General features: G+C 39.5%; 1 protein-coding gene across 1 annotated transcript in view; it reads right to left on the bottom strand.

The window, feature by feature from the left end:
• Positions 1-417: 417 nt before the first annotated feature.
• Positions 418-18,611, bottom strand: part of LOC106079766 (uncharacterized) — a 30,768-nt gene continuing 12,574 nt past the window's right edge. The window contains exons 2-7 of the mRNA XM_013240974.2: positions 18,370-18,431; positions 16,534-16,594; positions 15,173-15,499; positions 11,137-11,301; positions 3,376-3,519; positions 418-628 (exon numbers count right to left, since the gene is read on the bottom strand). Coding sequence (XP_013096428.2) covers positions 432-628; positions 3,376-3,519; positions 11,137-11,301; positions 15,173-15,499; positions 16,534-16,594; positions 18,370-18,405 — 930 coding nt within the window. The 5' untranslated portion in view covers positions 18,406-18,431 and the 3' untranslated portion in view covers positions 418-431. The remainder of the gene's footprint in view (positions 629-3,375; positions 3,520-11,136; positions 11,302-15,172; positions 15,500-16,533; positions 16,595-18,369; positions 18,432-18,611) is intronic.

The raw sequence follows: 18,611 nt of genomic DNA, 5'->3' as shown, positions 1-18,611 counted from the left end.
GCGGGAGGACCTAAGTCTAAGTAACTAAGACCAATTCTAGGTCTAGATCCAACATAGGTTTTGAAAGGGCTATAGCGTTCTTGTAAGGACTACCGCGTTCGGTTTTTCAAATGTAAGACTCTATCGATTCAAGAGTTTACTAAATTATTGTTCTGCAGCCCACTGTAATAAAAGAAATGCATTTTATAATTGTGTTTCACGTTGTCCTTATTCTCTCGACTCCATATAGCAAAAAGACTAAATTTAGTGTTAAAGACAGCGAATCTTTGTTGACTAGGGTCCATATCGTCTTGAACTGTATAAAGGCGACTCCTTCTTCGCCATTCCTTGTTTTAACACCAGCATGTTTTCCATCAATCTATTATTGCATGCATATTATATGTAGAGAAACAATGAAAAAAAAAAATCTTACAAAAGTGTGGTTGGACGTTTTATTTTCTAGTACTAAGCTTTAATCTTAATGTCTGTAACAGTAAACGAGGACGTTTTGATAAGGATCTCGAGTCCTTCACAGTCTCATAAATATGTAAAGATATCTTTGATCTATTCATATCGTCAGACAAGGTAATTGGTTGATCATAGAAAACAGAAAATGGCTCTTGCTCAATCGGAGGTACACATGAATGAGCTGAAATAGAAGATAAGAAAGATGACACAAGCTTTACCTTGAATGTATTAAGGCGGACAATAACGTAATGTCTATCACAAAATTAATTGATAACAAATATTAATATTATTGTTGTAATAAATAATAAAAGTTCCCCTATCAGACTTTGTGATCTATGGGACAGATTATGTCAATGTGACCTGTTTATGTATCCCACAATTAACGAGGTTGTCATGTAGCCAGCACAACGACCAACCGACTTTACTTTTCCCCCAACTAATGACAGGTTCCCATTTGAGTCCTCCCATGTATAATATGTGTACCTGACATAAGTTTGAGAAAAGTAAAGGCAGTTTTTTGTTGAGCTGGACACATATCTTATCTTATATAATACAGACGTTACTTCAAAAAAAGAAGATGATTACTTCCTACGCGTCATGCATTTAGTCATGCATATTAACCAATGACTTAAATTCTGCCAAGTCACTGGTTTTCTTGATTTGCTCAGGAAACCTATTCCATGCTCTAATAGCACTACGGAAGAAGGAGCATTTGTACAAATTTGTCCTGGCATATGGGACGAGGAATGTGCCTTTATCTTTGTGTCTTTCAGAGTATTTTATTAAATGTTGTTTTTATATTTGAAGATTATGGTTCAGTATTTGATGTATAATTGCTACTTTACTTTTGAATCTTCTGTCCTGAAGGCTTTTTAAATTTTGTGTTTTTACTTAAGGTGTTACTCTAGTCAAATGTGAATATTCGTTTGTTATGAATCGCACTGCTCTATTTTGTGTCTGTACCAGTTTCTTAATGTTTTCTTGAGTTGAGGGGTCCCAAACGGAGAATGCATATTCTATTATTGGCCTAACCAAGGTTAAATAACATTTTAGTTTTATGTTCTTAATTGATTTATAGAAATTTCTTTTAATAAACCCTAATGCTTTGTTTGATTTTTTTATAGTTTCATCAATATTGGGATTCCATGACAGTTTTTCATTTATTATAACACCTAGGTATTTTGCGTTTTTAGACTGTGTTACTGGTTTACCATGAATAAGATAAGTTGAATTAATTTGTTTTAGTTTTTTTTGTTACTCTTGATAACTGACATTTTTCTTGGTGGAAAGACATAATCCAATTTAATTTCCATTTCTGTAATTCATCTAATTCTCTTTGTTAAATTTCTGTATCTTGTGTTATTTTTATTGTTCTATATATTATGCAATCTTCTGCGAATAATCTGACTTTTGTTCCTGAACTAATGCAATTTGGTAAACATAATACCCTGTTCGTTAACCGTTGGCGAAAGAAACAGATAAACTTAACAACATCTGCCCCATAGCTCACAAGGTCTTAAAGGGGAACTTTAATTAATGATAATTCTAGTGGCGATTATCATCTATGTGCGGTTTCTGATATAGCCATGAGTAAAGAAGAGCGAATGGTTTTGGTTGTGTAGACTGATAAGATTCTGGTGAAATAGGGAGGTGGTCGGGCGTAGTTCATTAAGTAGTGTGAAAATTGAAGAACATGGAACTTACGAGAGACAATTGACAAAAAAGAAGGGCATCTTATTAATGGTGTTATATAATATACCTATTTTAAAGCAATGTTACTTGTGTTCCTAGATACAACTATATTTAAGTCGAAAGCTGTATATAATTATTAATAAAAGTTGTGATCAGTTTTGCTTATACCAAAGCTTGTCCGTGTTTTTTTTTTCAAGCTGTACATTAAGAGAGTAGCAGACTTACATCAGTTTAGCTGTAAATTGCATTTAAATATTTACTTATATATACTTCCTATAATTTAATCTGTTTTCACAGCCTTAAACACTGAGATTAAAATTTTTATGGATCTTTAAAATGAAGTTTATTTCGTTTAAAATGAAAAAAAAAGTGTCAAACTTTTATTAAAGTTTCTGTATCAACTTAGTAACATTACAATGCAACCCACATGGAGTCCCTCATGGAAAAAGAAAGAGGTGACAAACCCAGGAATACAAGGCAATATGATTTGGAAGAAGATGTCCAGAGGAATTGCAAAGGTGCGTGGACAGTTGGGGTGAAGAATTCAGAAACTAGACGTCTGAAGGAAGCTAACTGGTGCTCTGTGCCCCAGAAGGTACCATTGGCAAAGAGATGAGACAATCAAGTAGAAGGCAACGAACTATTTACAGAAGATTTTGACACTCCATCCCGTTACTCAGCTGAGCATACACGTTCGCTTCATCACCAGTGTCACAGATATTCTATACTCAATGCAGTAATTGCTGGAGTAACTTGAGGCTGAAACCATCAAGCTTCAGTCACGAGGTGCTCGTTAGCCATGGCTGGCTACCCTCCTAGGAGAAGGAAAAGTCTGAATTTAAACCTCTGTTGCCTTGCTGCTCTACCCAATCATGGTAAAGGCTTTGGGAGTTAACGCTGACGAAAAAGCAGGAGCCGGTTACCCATAGGAAGTTTGCAGCACTCAATGCTACCCCCCTGGCTGAACCTACGACGACGCTGACCTCAAACTGTATCATCACTTGCCGTTCCTTTGGATACATCAGCTGAGTGAAGATGGGTAAATAGTGTGTGGGCGACATCGATCCACAGCTAATACCCAGGCATTCATCTCATTTTTATGAGATTTTCCATATTTTTTTCATGACAGAAGGAGGCAATACAATTTGCTGAATACAACTAACATTCCCACCTCGTAAATATCTTTATATGAAATAAAACCATTTGCAATGTACAAATACCTAGAGATTAACTCACCTTTTCTTTTTCTATTGACGACCACAATCAGACATAATACACTAACAAGGACAGCAAACAAAATACAAAATACTATTACTATTACAACTTGATACGATTCAGTGCTACTGCTTTGTTTTGGTTTCGGTTTTGATGGTATGTCAGCTGCAGGAAAAAAAAAACATATTCATTTGCTTAAAAAATTGTACAAAAAAACGCTGGAAAGAGAAAGTTGGTGAAAGGAGATAAATATAATTACTTTACACGTATAAATATATGAAAGTAATAGCTTTATATTTGAAGTAAACTAACCGTAAAAATTAAAATACTAATTTTTTTTTAAAGTTTATGGTTTGACTTTGGCTAGAATGCCCAATTAATTCAGTGAACTGTAAGCAATTTCTTGCAAATTAAGTTTTATTTTACGGTGCAAAACTTTAGAAAAACCTATCAATTTCTGATCGTCAAAGACGAGTATTGTTTATTAACAGAAAGATTTATGACTGCAGGAATTATATAATACTGTGACAAGTCAAAAACTCGCTGTCAGAGTCACTCTAAATTATCACAGCATTAAATATTATTTTTCATTATTCATTTATTTTATTTTAATTATTTCTCCATCCTACCCCTAAATTATTCACCCGCCACACCTTTTCCTCTCTACCAGGCTAGACTTAGTCCACCACCTTGGAGAAAATTAGGCCAATCCTTTCATTTATCTTCCCTTGACCGGGGCAAAGATACGCTCAGACCTTGATCTTATCGACAGGATGTCTGACAGTCGCGGTTGACACCACCTTGGTTTGAATGCAAGCTAATCCTTCTCCTCCCCCCTTCTCTCACGTCTCTCTTTGATCTAAGAGATTACGCTGATCAACACACCGCGTGATATTCCAAGGTGCGGCTCCCACCTCGAGTCAAATCCACCCACGTGTAAGAAAAATCTTAGCCTTGGACATTTCCGGTGTCCGCCCACACTTTTCAGGCATATATATATAGTAAACCAACTCAAATCACTCTCTCTTTCGCATTCGAGCTGAGCTATCGAGTCTGGACTATATCACTTATTCTTTCTCCTAGAGGAATACCTGGTGGTAAGCCGAACTTAATCACAAGTTCCATCTTAATTACTCTGTGTATATTTCAATTGGATTTTTATCATGTGTATTTTGCTTAGTTCATTTATATTTAATTAGTGCATTGTGTATTTCTCACTGGCGTAAGTAGAAAACATAAACATGTGCTATGTATATATTTTAGTATTGCATTAATCTATTAATGCTACGTTGCTCAATTGATCATTGATGCAACCATGTATATATTTGTACACCTTATTTTATTTCCTTTATCTCGGTTGATCGCCTTGATAATTTTACTATCGCACTAATACTGCGCTTAGAAAGGAGATATGAAGTATCTCCCCTGTAATGAATTATCTCCCCTTTACTCATTTTACTCTAATGAGAGTTACCCCGCTTGAACGGACACACTCTACATTCAAGCACGCTCCTTTGTTCTCGACCCACGGTCGTATGTAAACAAACCATCTGGGTCACTGACCACCGCCCATTTCACCTCCCCCCCCCCTTCTTTCTCTATCCACCTGTGTTGTTTATTTGAGATTATTATTTCCCCTTCTATGTACATTCTTATATTATTATTTCCCCTTTTATGTACATTTCTATATTGCTACTATCTGCCATCTATTTTTCCAAATCCCATTTGTCATCATCTCCCCTTGTGCTCTAAAGCAATTTTACCAATCTGACGAATGCACCTCAGTCGAGGGCATCGATAAGATGTATGAGAGACATGTCCTAACTTGTCTTTATTTATCCGCAGCCTCCCTCAGGTGTCTGCCTATTTATCGGATCACTTACCTGCCTATTTGCCTACTGGCCTATCTATGTGCTTAGTGCTAATCAGCGCTGCACTTGCCTAGTTGCTATCAAGAATCACCTATTGCCTATTTACTGGATCAACGATCTATTTACCTGCAGTTTTGCTTAGTGCTATTCAGCGCTGCACTTGCCCACTGAGATCTACTCAACTCTACCACTTGGCGCTATCGGCATTGCCCGCCTATTTGACAGCCCACCTGTCAAGCTATTAGGTGCGACGTCCCTATAGGCCAGATCTGTGTGAGACGTCATAGCTACGCCAACCCTCTGCAACTCACTGGACATATCCTGTCAACCACGCTGCCCACGGCAGATCAGCTCTGCCCGCAGTAACCTTGTGCCCACGGTATCCGGCCACCCGCCATACTGTGCCCACTACAGATACTAGAACTTGGGACTGAGACTCCACGAGGACTATATCGCCGGCGTCCCTCTATCCGCTAGAGCGCCACCTCCAGCTGCAGAACCTCAAGCCAGGACACAGCCAGCTACGACATCAACAGGAATACCAGCTAAGTCAGAGGACAAAGTGACATACTCTCTTATTAGGTGCAAGAGTGATGATTGAACATAGAATGTACTAGAGATAGATGCAAACCCTCCCCCTTTTTATTATTATATGTATATTTATGTAAATAAATATCCTTTATTTTAACTTTTGTATCTATCTTTCATTGCTTTGTCTCGTTGCGTGTCTGCTCCCGATTCATATGCTGATAAGTGGGGGTGTGATAGCTTTAAAAATAATCATCCCCTAGACATAAAACGTGCCAAACACACGTCACATTTCCCCACCTGTCACATTTTGGCGAGCCCGTCCGTGGATTTAACCCATCTTTACAGCAGGCACGAACAGGCAGCAATAACTAAATTCCATATCAATTTTTTTCTAAGAATATTTATAAGTATCATCACTTCGCATTTTCAAGAGTGTCACTTCTGTCATATTTTATATTTTATATTTACTGTATTCAATTTGTAATATTTCATTGCAGGAATTTTGTGATTAACGTAGGCAGACACCACATTCCCCTTTTACTCTTTCTTACATTCAGCGGCTCCTTTCTACGTTTTACCTCTCACTATCTTCCACCTCATCCTCTTCCTAATCCGGCCTCTTTAACCATGGACTTAGCTGAATTAGCTTCCGATTTCGAGGCTGAAGGAATATTATGTGGATTTGAAGGTCTCGAGTTAGAAGACTACGTACGAAGACAGATTGAAAGGGCACAAAGAATGGAAGCCCATGAACTAAAAATGAATGCGATTAGGCAGGAAATACTAGAAATCAGACAGCGCTATAGACCGCAGAATTTGGAGCTGAACAGCACACCCGCAAGACAAGACCAGGAAGCAGAGGAGAGTGGAATCATGACTCATGTCGAAACAGAGCACACCGCCCCATCAGACACAGACGTTGCTAATAAAGGTGAAACTACCACACCTGATGCCCCTTCTCTCGACCAGTCCACCTTGTCTACCCAGCCCAACCCTTCAGCTCAGTCTAATAGTTCTGCAAACTGCGACGCTCCATTCCAGCCCCTGCCCTCAAGCAAATCCCAACCTAGAAAGGCACCAACCCAACAGCCAGCCTTGCACAAAAACTGCAACTACCCAGCACGTAAGCCTCGTCATAACCAGAACAACCAAGCCCACCGTGACTGCAACAACAGCACGCGTGGCAACAAAACTGATCGTGCCTACTGTGACTGCTACGACAGCATGCGTAGCCACAAACCCAACTACCAAAAGCAGCAGGCCTCACAGCGCATTTCAGTAATGACCGCGGTCCCCAAACCCTCTGTGTCTAATCAGCAAACACGTACTGATAGAACAGCGGGCGACCCATACGTCATATCAACACTGACTGTGGCCCCTGAACACACTGCCCTTGGCTCTACGAAAACGGAAGTCCTACCGGCACTTCCTCACCCTGTCTCATCTTCCCCCGGGATAGAGACCATTCTGGTTAACGGGCGGTACGTCCGGTCCTTATTTGACACAGGCTGTGCGGTAAGTTCAGTTATCTGCAAAGCACTGGTTGATCCGGCTGATCTCACAGATAGAACTGTGACGATTCAGTCCCTTGACCGTGAGACTCCTCCAAAGGTTCTTCCTATTGCTAGGGTCCACGTAGAGTGCAGGTACGTACATGGCACCATTGACGCAGCCGTCATGGACACGCCAGTTTATGACTTCATTCTAGGCTCCAAATATGTCCCTCTTGGAGTAGTCAACAAGCCATACTTTTCTCTGCCCGTCGGTAGATCGACGAAGCAGAGAAGTGGCCGCAATCAGCAGGTTGAAAGCCCTGGTCGCCACGCAAATACGCCTAGTCCCGACTCATCAGCGAAGCTCAAACCACTTTGCCCTGGCATTAACACTGCTAGGAAGTCACGAGTTAAGTCGTATACCCGCGCTCGTGAGAGTTTACTTGACCCAGGCTACTCAGCCAAAATCATGCAACATTCCTCTGACATTGACAGTGTCAGAATGCCCCGAGGTAAGATGAACCCTTGCTCTCGTGGACTCACTCCTTTTCATGGCTCCTCAGCCACCATTCCAAATCAACCTCCCCCTGGCATTGATAGTGTCAGGAAGTCACGAGATAAGCCGAACCCTCGCGCTCGTGAAAACACTTCTCACCATGGCTCCTCAGCCACCATTCAATATCGACCTTCCCCTGGCATCGACCATGTCAGGAAGCCACGATGTAAGCCAAGTTATCGCAATCGTGGGGACGTTCTCCGGCAGAACTCCACATTCTTTGTCAGGCCACTCTTCCCTGACATTGATCGTGTCAGACGATACCGAGGTAAGCTGACTACTTACTCTCGTGAAGAAGCGCCTCACAGCGGCTTCGGAGGCAAGCCCCAACGAGCACACGTGCCTTGGGCACCCCACCTAAGCCCCAATCACCCTCCCCAATCCGCCCCAGGAAGGAATTATTACTCACCCAATCGCCCAATCTACTCTCCCGAACAACCCCAAATGTTTCACCCAGGTGACTACGTCATCAGGGACGGAAAGTAGACCACGGACTGACTTGGACAGACTCTCCTCCTGGCATGGCTATCCCTTTATTTTCCCAGATTTTTTTTTCTAATGCTGTGATAACAACTGATCTTAAAGTTAGAGTGACATCAGTCTGCTCGCACTTTATGGATCTTTCTGCGATAGATCCATCTTGGCGGCGGCGTATGTGACAAGTCAAAAACTCGCTGTCAGAGTCACTCTAAATTATCACAGCATTAAATATTATTTTTCATTATTCATTTATTTTATTTTAATTATTTCTCCATCCTACCCCTAAATTATTCACCCGCCACACCTTTTCCTCTCTACCAGGCTAGACTTAGTCCACCACCTTGGAGAAAATTAGGCCAATCCTTTCATTTATCTTCCCTTGACCGGGGCAAAGATACGCTCAGACCTTGATCTTATCGACAGGATGTCTGACAGTCGCGGTTGACACCACCTTGGTTTGAATGCAAGCTAATCCTTCTCCTCCCCCCTTCTCTCACGTCTCTCTTTGATCTAAGAGATTACGCTGATCAACACACCGCGTGATATTCCAAGGTGCGGCTCCCACCTCGAGTCAAATCCACCCACGTGTAAGAAAAATCTTAGCCTTGGACATTTCCGGTGTCCGCCCACACTTTTCAGGCATATATATATAGTAAACCAACTCAAATCACCCTCTCTTTCGCATTCGAGCTGAGCTATCGAGTCTGGACTATATCACTTATTCTTTCTCCTAGAGGAATACCTGGTGGTAAGCCGAACTTAATCACAAGTTCCATCTTAATTACTCTGTGTATATTTCAATTGGATTTTTATCATGTGTATTTTGCTTAGTTCATTTATATTTAATTAGTGCATTGTGTATTTCTCACTGGCGTAAGTAGAAAACATAAACATGTGCTATGTATATATTTTAGTATTGCATTAATCTATTAATGCTACGTTGCTCAATTGATCATTGATGCAACCATGTATATATTTGTACACCTTATTTTATTTCCTTTATCTCGGTTGATCGCCTTGATAATTTTACTATCGCACTAATACTGCGCTTAGAAAGGAGATATGAAGTATCTCCCCTGTAATGAATTATCTCCCCTTTACTCATTTTACTCTAATGAGAGTTACCCCGCTTGAACGGACACACTCTACATTCAAGCACGCTCCTTTGTTCTCGACCCACGGTCGTATGTAAACAAACCATCTGGGTCACTGACCACCGCCCATTTCACCTCCCCCCCCCCTTCTTTCTCTATCCACCTGTGTTGTTTATTTGAGATTATTATTTCCCCTTCTATGTACATTCTTATATTATTATTTCCCCTTTTATGTACATTTCTATATTGCTACTATCTGCCATCTATTTTTCCAAATCCCATTTGTCATCATCTCCCCTTGTGCTCTAAAGCAATTTTACCAATCTGACGAATGCACCTCAGTCGAGGGCATCGATAAGATGTATGAGAGACATGTCCTAACTTGTCTTTATTTATCCGCAGCCTCCCTCAGGTGTCTGCCTATTTATCGGATCACTTACCTGCCTATTTGCCTACTGGCCTATCTATGTGCTTAGTGCTAATCAGCGCTGCACTTGCCTAGTTGCTATCAAGAATCACCTATTGCCTATTTACTGGATCAACGATCTATTTACCTGCAGTTTTGCTTAGTGCTATTCAGCGCTGCACTTGCCCACTGAGATCTACTCAACTCTACCACTTGGCGCTATCGGCATTGCCCGCCTATTTGACAGCCCACCTGTCAAGCTATTAGGTGCGACGTCCCTATAGGCCAGATCTGTGTGAGACGTCATAGCTACGCCAACCCTCTGCAACTCACTGGACATATCCTGTCAACCACGCTGCCCACGGCAGATCAGCTCTGCCCGCAGTAACCTTGTGCCCACGGTATCCGGCCACCCGCCATACTGTGCCCACTACAGATACTAGAACTTGGGACTGAGACTCCACGAGGACTATATCGCCGGCGTCCCTCTATCCGCTAGAGCGCCACCTCCAGCTGCAGAACCTCAAGCCAGGACACAGCCAGCTACGACATCAACAGGAATACCAGCTAAGTCAGAGGACAAAGTGACATACTCTCTTATTAGGTGCAAGAGTGATGATTGAACATAGAATGTACTAGAGATAGATGCAAACCCTCCCCCTTTTTATTATTATATGTATATTTATGTAAATAAATATCCTTTATTTTAACTTTTGTATCTATCTTTCATTGCTTTGTCTCGTTGCGTGTCTGCTCCCGATTCATATGCTGATAAGTGGGGGTGTGATAGCTTTAAAAATAATCATCCCCTAGACATAAAACGTGCCAAACACACGTCACATTTCCCCACCTGTCACAAATACATCAGATTATTTGGTTTTAATTTAGATTAGCAATACTCTGGAACTGGGCATCTGAAGTACATTGATTTCTTTCTTGTCTATCTAAAATGATTGTGATTCATTTTTTGTTTGTCGTATTTAAAGGCTCTTTTAAATTATAATAAAACTACGATATTCCTTTACAATTAACTGACTGGAAGTTAAAAAAGTAACAATCACATTTCATTTTTTGATGCATTTTAGGATTTATGTAAAGAGGCAAATCAGAAAATAGTAAAATTTGTTGGGTATCCCGTGTCAAGATTACGTTATTTTACGTAAGTAAAATCTATACTAGATCTATATATTAAATAAAGCACTATAGATTTCTTCGTTAAATATAGTGAGGATAAAAATACATTTTAAACAGGATAGTGTTATAAAAACTTTTTTACTGCTTCGAATGTGTTCTTTCTGCCACTAGTTAAAAAATTGCGCTATGTTTAATATTAACGTTTTAGCTATGTTACCATTTGTTGAAGGCAGACTAGTCCTAGTGTAGGCTGTCTTTAATGTGAAACTTCTTGTAGCTGTCGTGCTAGAAGGTGTATCTGGATGTATATTATTGCATAGATTTAACTGTATAATCCTCTCAGACTTTGATTCACAATTTACCATCATAGTTTTTGGCTCATCTAGAAAAAATTATAAAAAGGCATTCTAAGAATTTCGAATCTTATAGTTTCAACAAATATAATTTCCACTTTTTAAAATTACAATCTGGGAAATAGATAAAACATATGTTGTCATGCTTTTATCAAATGGCTAACTAGTTATAGTAAATATAGAAGTGAAGCTAGGTGCTGAAACAAATGATGCTACATACATAATAAACATAAATGAACAGCAGCACCAGGGACCAAGTTTTTAAATGAGAGAAAATAGTGAATTAAAATGAGATGAAAATAAGGTACTGCGCCGACAAGGCTCGAACCAGTGACCCTGGAATCGACAACACCGCCTAGCGATAACGCACTAAGCGAACTTAACCTCTAGACCATCGTAATGTCCAGAAAAAACATTCTTCTGATCCAGAGTCATTTCGCCCGTATGCAAATTACCACCCCAGTGGTAGTGCCGATGGAGCCAATAAAGGGATACCTGAGCAAGCCATTTCAATCTATGGCGTAGCTAGGGATACCTGAGCAAGCCATTTCAATCTATGGCGTAGCTAGTGATACCTGAGCAAGCCATTTCAATCTATGGCGTAGCTAGGGATACCTGAGCAAGCCATTTCAATCTATGGCGTAGCTAGAGATACCTGAGCAAGCCATTTATATCTATGACGTAGCTAGGGATACCTGAGCAAGCCATTTATATCTATGGCGTAGCTAGGGATACCTGAGCAAGCCATTTATATCTATGGCGTAGCTAGGGATACCTGAGCAAGCCATTTATATCTATGGCGTAGCTAGGGATACCTGAGCAAGCCATTTCAATCTATGACGTAGCTAGGGATACCTGAGCAAGCCATTTCAATCTATGGCGTAGCTAGGGATACCTGAGCAAGCCATTTCAATCTATGGCGTAGCTAGGGATACTTGAGCAAGCCATTTCAATCTATGGCGTAGCTAGGGATACCTGAGCAAGCCATTTATATCTATGGCGTAGCTAGGGATACCTGAGCAAGCCATTTCAATCTATGGCGTAGTTAGGGATACCTGAGCAAGCCATTTATATCTATGGCGTAGCTAGGGATACCTGAGCAAGCCATTTCAATCTATGGCGTAGCTAGGGATATCTGAGCAAGCCATTTATATCTATGGCGTAGCTAGGGATACCTGAGCAAGCCATTTATATCTATGGCGTAGCTAGGGATACCTGAGCAAGCCATTTATATCTATGGCGTAGCTAGGGATACCTGAGCAAGCCATTTATATCTATGGCGTAGCTAGGGATACCTGAGCAAGCCATTTCAATCTATGGCGTAGCTAGGGATACCTGAGCAAGCCATTTCAATCTATGGCGTAGCTAGGGATACCTGAGCAAGCCATTTCAATCTATGGCGTAGCTAGAGATACCTGAGCAAGCCATTTATATCTATGGCGTAGCTAGGGATACCTGAGCAAGCCATTTCAATCTATGGCGTAGCTAGGGATACCTGAGCAAGCCATTTATATCTATGGCGTAGCTAGGGATACCTGAGCAAGCCATTTATATCTATAGCGTAGCTAGGGATACCTGAGCAAGCCATTTCAATCTATGGCGTAGCTAGGGATACCTGAGCAAGCCATTTATATCTATGGCGTAGCTAGGGATACCTGAGCAAGCCATTTCAATCTATGGCGTAGCTAGGGATACCTGAGCAAGCCATTTATATCTATGGCGTAGCTAGGGATACCTGAGCAAGCCATTTATATCTATGGCGTAGCTAGGGATACCTGAGCAAGCCATTTCAATCTATGGCGTAGCTAGGGATACCTGAGCAAGCCATTTCAATCTATGGCGTAGCTAGGGATACCTGAGCAAGCCATTTATATCTATGGCGTAGCTAGGGATACCTGAGCAAGCCATTTCAATCTATGGCGTAGCTAGGGATACCTGAGCAAGCCATTTCAATCTATGGCGTAGCTAGAGATACCTGAGCAAGCCATTTCAATCTATGACGTAGCTAGGGATACCTGAGCAAGCCATTTCAATCTATGGCGTAGCTAGGGATACCTGAGCAAGCCATTTATATCTATGGGGTAGCTAGGGATACCTGAGCAAGCCATTTATATCTATGGGGTAGCTAGGGATACCTGAGCAAGCCATTTCAATCTATGGCGTAGCTAGGGATACCTGAGCAAGCCATTTCAATCTATGGGGTAGCTAGGGATACCTGAGCAAGCCATTTCAATCTATGACGTAGCTAGGGATACCTGAGCAAGCCATTTCAATCTATGGCGTAGCTAGGGATACCTGAGCAAGCCATTTATATCTATGGGGTAGCTAGGGAAACCTGAGCAAGCCATTTGTATCTATGGGGTAGCTAGGGATACCTGAGCAAGCCATTTATATCTATGGGGTAGCTAGGGATACCTGAGCAAGCCATTTATATCTATGGCGTAGCTAGGGATCTGGGGGGCACTGGGGAGGGAGCTTGACCTCTTTAAAGAGCCATGCATTTTGATTTTCGACCTCATGACATGAGATAATGCACTTAATACATATATAACTTAATATTATATAACTCAGGGTACTCCTTGAAAGTAACCCCGTCGGAAAGAGTTTATCTGTGTGGAATACATGCAAAAGGGTCACGTCACTTACTTAAATAACAACCGGAGTAGCAAGATTACAAGGCAGAGACGTAATGTTTCATATTTATTGTCAAAAAAAAATGTTTCGGACAGTCAAGTGGGGACCAGGGGGGACTTTTAATTTGGACCTCTCCTCCTCCCGCCCTAGCCAAGTCATTGATTTGAACTCATAATTTGGTAGAATTCTAGTCTGTTATTACATATTAATACTCGAGAATTAAGAAACGCTTTATTTATTTATTTTTTTTTTTGAATGAACGTCTGCCTGTGAATTAAAAGATAAGATACTTACAGTGCACTCGTGTTTATACCAAACATATAAGACCATTTTAAAATACGGCAACGCTGTCAGTCTGGGTAAAATCGTGTGCACTCAGTTTTCCCCATTCACATTCTCGGATCAAGTTGAAACTTTGCACAATTATACGATCAAATAGACAATAAATTAATAAAGCGATTAGCTGTAATGAATATTTTTTTTAAATTTACTAAGTTAAAAGGAAATAATTTCTTTGTACCAAAATATTAGAACCTTCACTTAAGGCGCGGTGGCTGAGCGGTAAAGCGCTTGACTTCCGAAGCGGGGACCGGGGTTCGAATCCAGGATTTTTAATTTCGGGATCTTCGGGCGTCTCTTAGTCCACCCAGCTCCAATGGGTACCTGAAATTAGTTAGGGTTGTTTGGTTGGTCCTTGTGCTGGCCACATGACACCCTTGTTAACCGTAGACCACAGAAACAGATGACCTTTACATCATCTGCCCTCTAGACCACAAGGTCTGAAAGGGTAACTTTACTTTTTACTTAAAATTGTAAACAATATATTTTTTAACTATTATAAAACCTTCAAGTTTCAATAGTAGTTGGATAGCTAAGTGGCCAAAGAGTCGGCTTTCCATCATGGAAGCTCAGGACTCCAAATGAAATTCAATTTTAATTTCGGGATTTATAGCCTCTTCAACACACCCAAATGAGGGCAGCGTCGGGAGCCGATAAGCATTTACTGCCCTATAAAACGCCATCACCAACTTCAAAAAAAAGTACCTCTTTCTTTTTACATACTGACTAGTTACTTGCTATTCCTTTATTTTTTATGCTATTAAACGCAAATTGTAAAATGATGTGTTTACAGCGTTTATTATATATTAAAAATAACAAGCAAAGAGCAATAAGTAGATCTCAAACATGGTAACCGTTGGATACATACGGTATTATAAATTTTTGAGTATATCTACTGTACTTTTATGATTGATGGAATCTACTTACCAAGAAAATGTAGCAAACATCGCTCCAAAACTTGATTTCGTTGTAAACCGGTTTTCTGTAATTCCCAAAGTCCTGAAGAGAGCCTCGTGATATTGGAGATAGTCAACGAGATATTTATATCCCCGGTGTCGTTTGGTTTCGTGGCTGCGGTCCTGGAATAGTTTTGGATGAAGTCTCTGCATCTCAGCTGGGAGTCACAGGTTGATACCAAGGTGGAGTTTTTAAACCAAGACACCTCTTGAAGGTGCCCATCCTTACTTTGCAAGATAACACGAAGGATAAGACTTTTCCCTTCCTCAATCCTTTCACAAGGATGGGACTGTGCATCTAATAAGATTTGCATTTAATGATGCATTAAAAGACACTGTGTATATTTTGAATCGCTAAAGGGATATTGAATAAGTTAAGGCTACATCTAAAACAAAAGTCTACTTTCGATAGAATATTATTTATAAACAATGTATTCAAGAGTGCTATGTCTAGAAGGATTCATGAGATATAAGATCGCCTTAAAAGACCACATTTCAAATGACAAAATCCAAAACAGCATCACAACCGTGATCCCACCTAATAATGAGCTTGGGACCATCGTAAAAAAAAGCAAGCTTTGATGAAACCACAAGGCTTTCTAAGCAATTTTTAATGGAAAAACAGTACCAGGAGAAAGGCAGAGAAATCGATGGGCGGAGACCATTAAAGAAAGGAAAGAACTGTTAATGTAAGAACTATAATCCTAGCCAAATACAAGATTTCAAACAGATGCTCGATAGATGATGTTTGGTATCTCATGTGTCCATAAGAGTATGTAATGTTCAGGAAAAACGGAAGAAGACAAGATCAAGAACTAAAGGTGACAAAGTGAAAATAAAAAATGGTAAAAAAAAAGAAAAATCTAATATAAAGAATTGAAAATAAAAAAAAGTTAAATGGATGAAGTGAAGATGAAGAGGTGACAAAGTGAAGATGGAGAAGTCAAGATGAGGGTTAAAGAGTTGAACCTCTGAGTTAGCGTTAACTTTTCCAGAACAAGATTTTGTTCACCTAGAAGTGAGATGAAAGCTTGCATTTCAACTATGGTCAGAACGATGTTGCTCAAAGAGCAGTTCCCCCTGTCCCCACTTAACTGATGTGTGTAAATGGAAGGTGACAGCTGATGCAGTTTGGGATCAGCTGCTTAGCAACTTCTGCCAATGTATAGCGCTATGCTGGAAAATTCATAAGCATCACCACCTCCTTATTTTACTGTAGGCTTCACTTCTTAACTTTGCCCGTGTTTAGCCTATCATGCTAGTTGGTGTGTGAGAATTTCAAGTCACTTTCTCTTGTAAAATGAACATCTTTTATATACAAAAAATAGATACCTTTGTAAATGAGACACAACAACAGCACAATTTTCAACCATTTCATCCTTATTTTGTTGGCCTTTGAAATGAAAAAAATAAAAAAGAAATAAAGCAAGTAATATAAAATAACAAGGTTATAATTAGTGTCATCCTGTTTTAACTCTTTCTCTCCTAATTGACGATGCCAATGTTGATTTGACCCCATTACACTAAATTGAGTTTTGGATTTATGCATTCCCTTATAATTTCCTGATTAAAAACAAAAAAGTTATTGAAGTCCTACTCCACGGGAAAAAATTCCACAAAGTAAGGTTTTGTTTGTTTTGTTTTACATAATTCGGATGTTCCTTCAGAATTGAAGCTGAGGTTACTGGAATGACATTGGAGCAGAGGAAGAAAACTGCTCAGAACTGAGTTCGGTGGAGAGGTGTGGTTGCGGCCTTATGCTTCCCTGGGAGTGCACAGGATTAAGTAAGTAAGGTCGGGCAATCTGGCAGGTCAAGCGCAGAGAGAGAAGCTAAAATGCCTTCTGCCGAGGAGCCGCCATTTGGATAATAAATTAACAAGTAATTTTCCCTCAGAGACAAATTGAAATTGATAAATTGAAATTGACGCCCAGTTAAATAATACTGACTCCTGTATCAAATGGCCTCAATCCTTTACGGCATGAATAAATACGTGATGATTTTGACGTATTCTTTTTCAATCCTACATTTTCATTATGAATGTACCAGCCAATATAACAGCCAATAAAATAGCCAATGTAACAGCCAATGTAACAGACAATGTAGCAGACAATGTAACAGACAATGTAGTAGCCAATGTAACAGACATAGTAACAGCCAATAAAACAGCCAATGTAACAGGCAATGCAACAGCCAATTAACAGGAATTCAACAGCCAATGTAGCAGTCAGTGTAACAGACAATGTAACGCAGCAGAATCAACTAGAAATCAAAATTTACAAGATAACCAGGAAAGCAATCGCATAGTACTGCTAAGGTTTTACGTGTATGTAATTTGTTATTAGATTATATTCACAACATTAGACAGTGAATAATACTTTTACTAAACGGTCATTATATTCGACTCCAGTATTTTAACAAATCTATAACATTTTTTTCAAAATATACGAGAAAAAAATATTTGAAAAGTTACTAGAAAAAAGTGTTGAAAGTTAAATAGACTCAGAACGTATGTTTTATATACTATTTATCGATATCGTTATCTAGTTAAGGTTGATTTAATATTCGATAGTTAATAGTTTAATAGAGACTGACATATTGTTAGATAAATAGGTCGATAGATAGATAGATAGATAGATGGAAAGATAGATAGATATATAGATAAATAGATAGATAGATAGATAGATAGATGTAAAGATAGATAGATAGATAGATAGATAGATAGATACATGGATAGATAGATAGAGAGAAAGATAGATAGATATAGATAAAGAAAGAAAGATAGAAAGATAGATAGATAGATAGATAGATAGATAGATAGATAGATAGATAGATAGATAGATAGATAGATAGAGAGAGAGAGAGAGAGAGAGAGAGAGAGAGAGAAAGATAGAAAGATAGATAGATAGATAAAGATAAAGATAGAAAGATAGATAGATAGATAGATAGATAGATAGATAGATAGATAGATAGAGAGAGAGAGAGAGAGAGAGAGAAAGAAAGATAGAAAGATAGATGGATAGATAGATAGATAGATAGATAGATAGATAGATAGATAGATAGATAGATAGATAGATAGATAGATAGATAGATAGGGAGAGAGAAAAATAGAGAGAGTAAAAGAGAAAAAGAAACAGCGCTCAATTATGGATACTACTACCAAACGTACCTGTTTAATATCTTTGTAAGCCAATGGCAGACACATAGAGAACACAGAGCCTTGTCCATTACCTGGTGCAAGAAAACAAATAGAGCGTATAGAGACCCATGACTTCCTTAATTCTTTTTTTACAACATACAAGTCGAAGTGAGGTAAGACTACCGTAAAACTAACCCTAAACGTCTAAAAAGGAGGATAAATAAGACAATGTAAAAGTATTTTGTTAGAAGTTTTACAATGTATTTTAATAA

This window comes from Biomphalaria glabrata, chromosome 14 (genome assembly GCF_947242115.1).
Source record: "Biomphalaria glabrata chromosome 14, xgBioGlab47.1, whole genome shotgun sequence".
Classification (NCBI taxonomy): Eukaryota; Metazoa; Mollusca; class Gastropoda; family Planorbidae; genus Biomphalaria; species Biomphalaria glabrata.
Note: the sequence above shows the minus strand (reverse complement) of the source record. Positions and strands in the feature narration are given on the sequence as shown.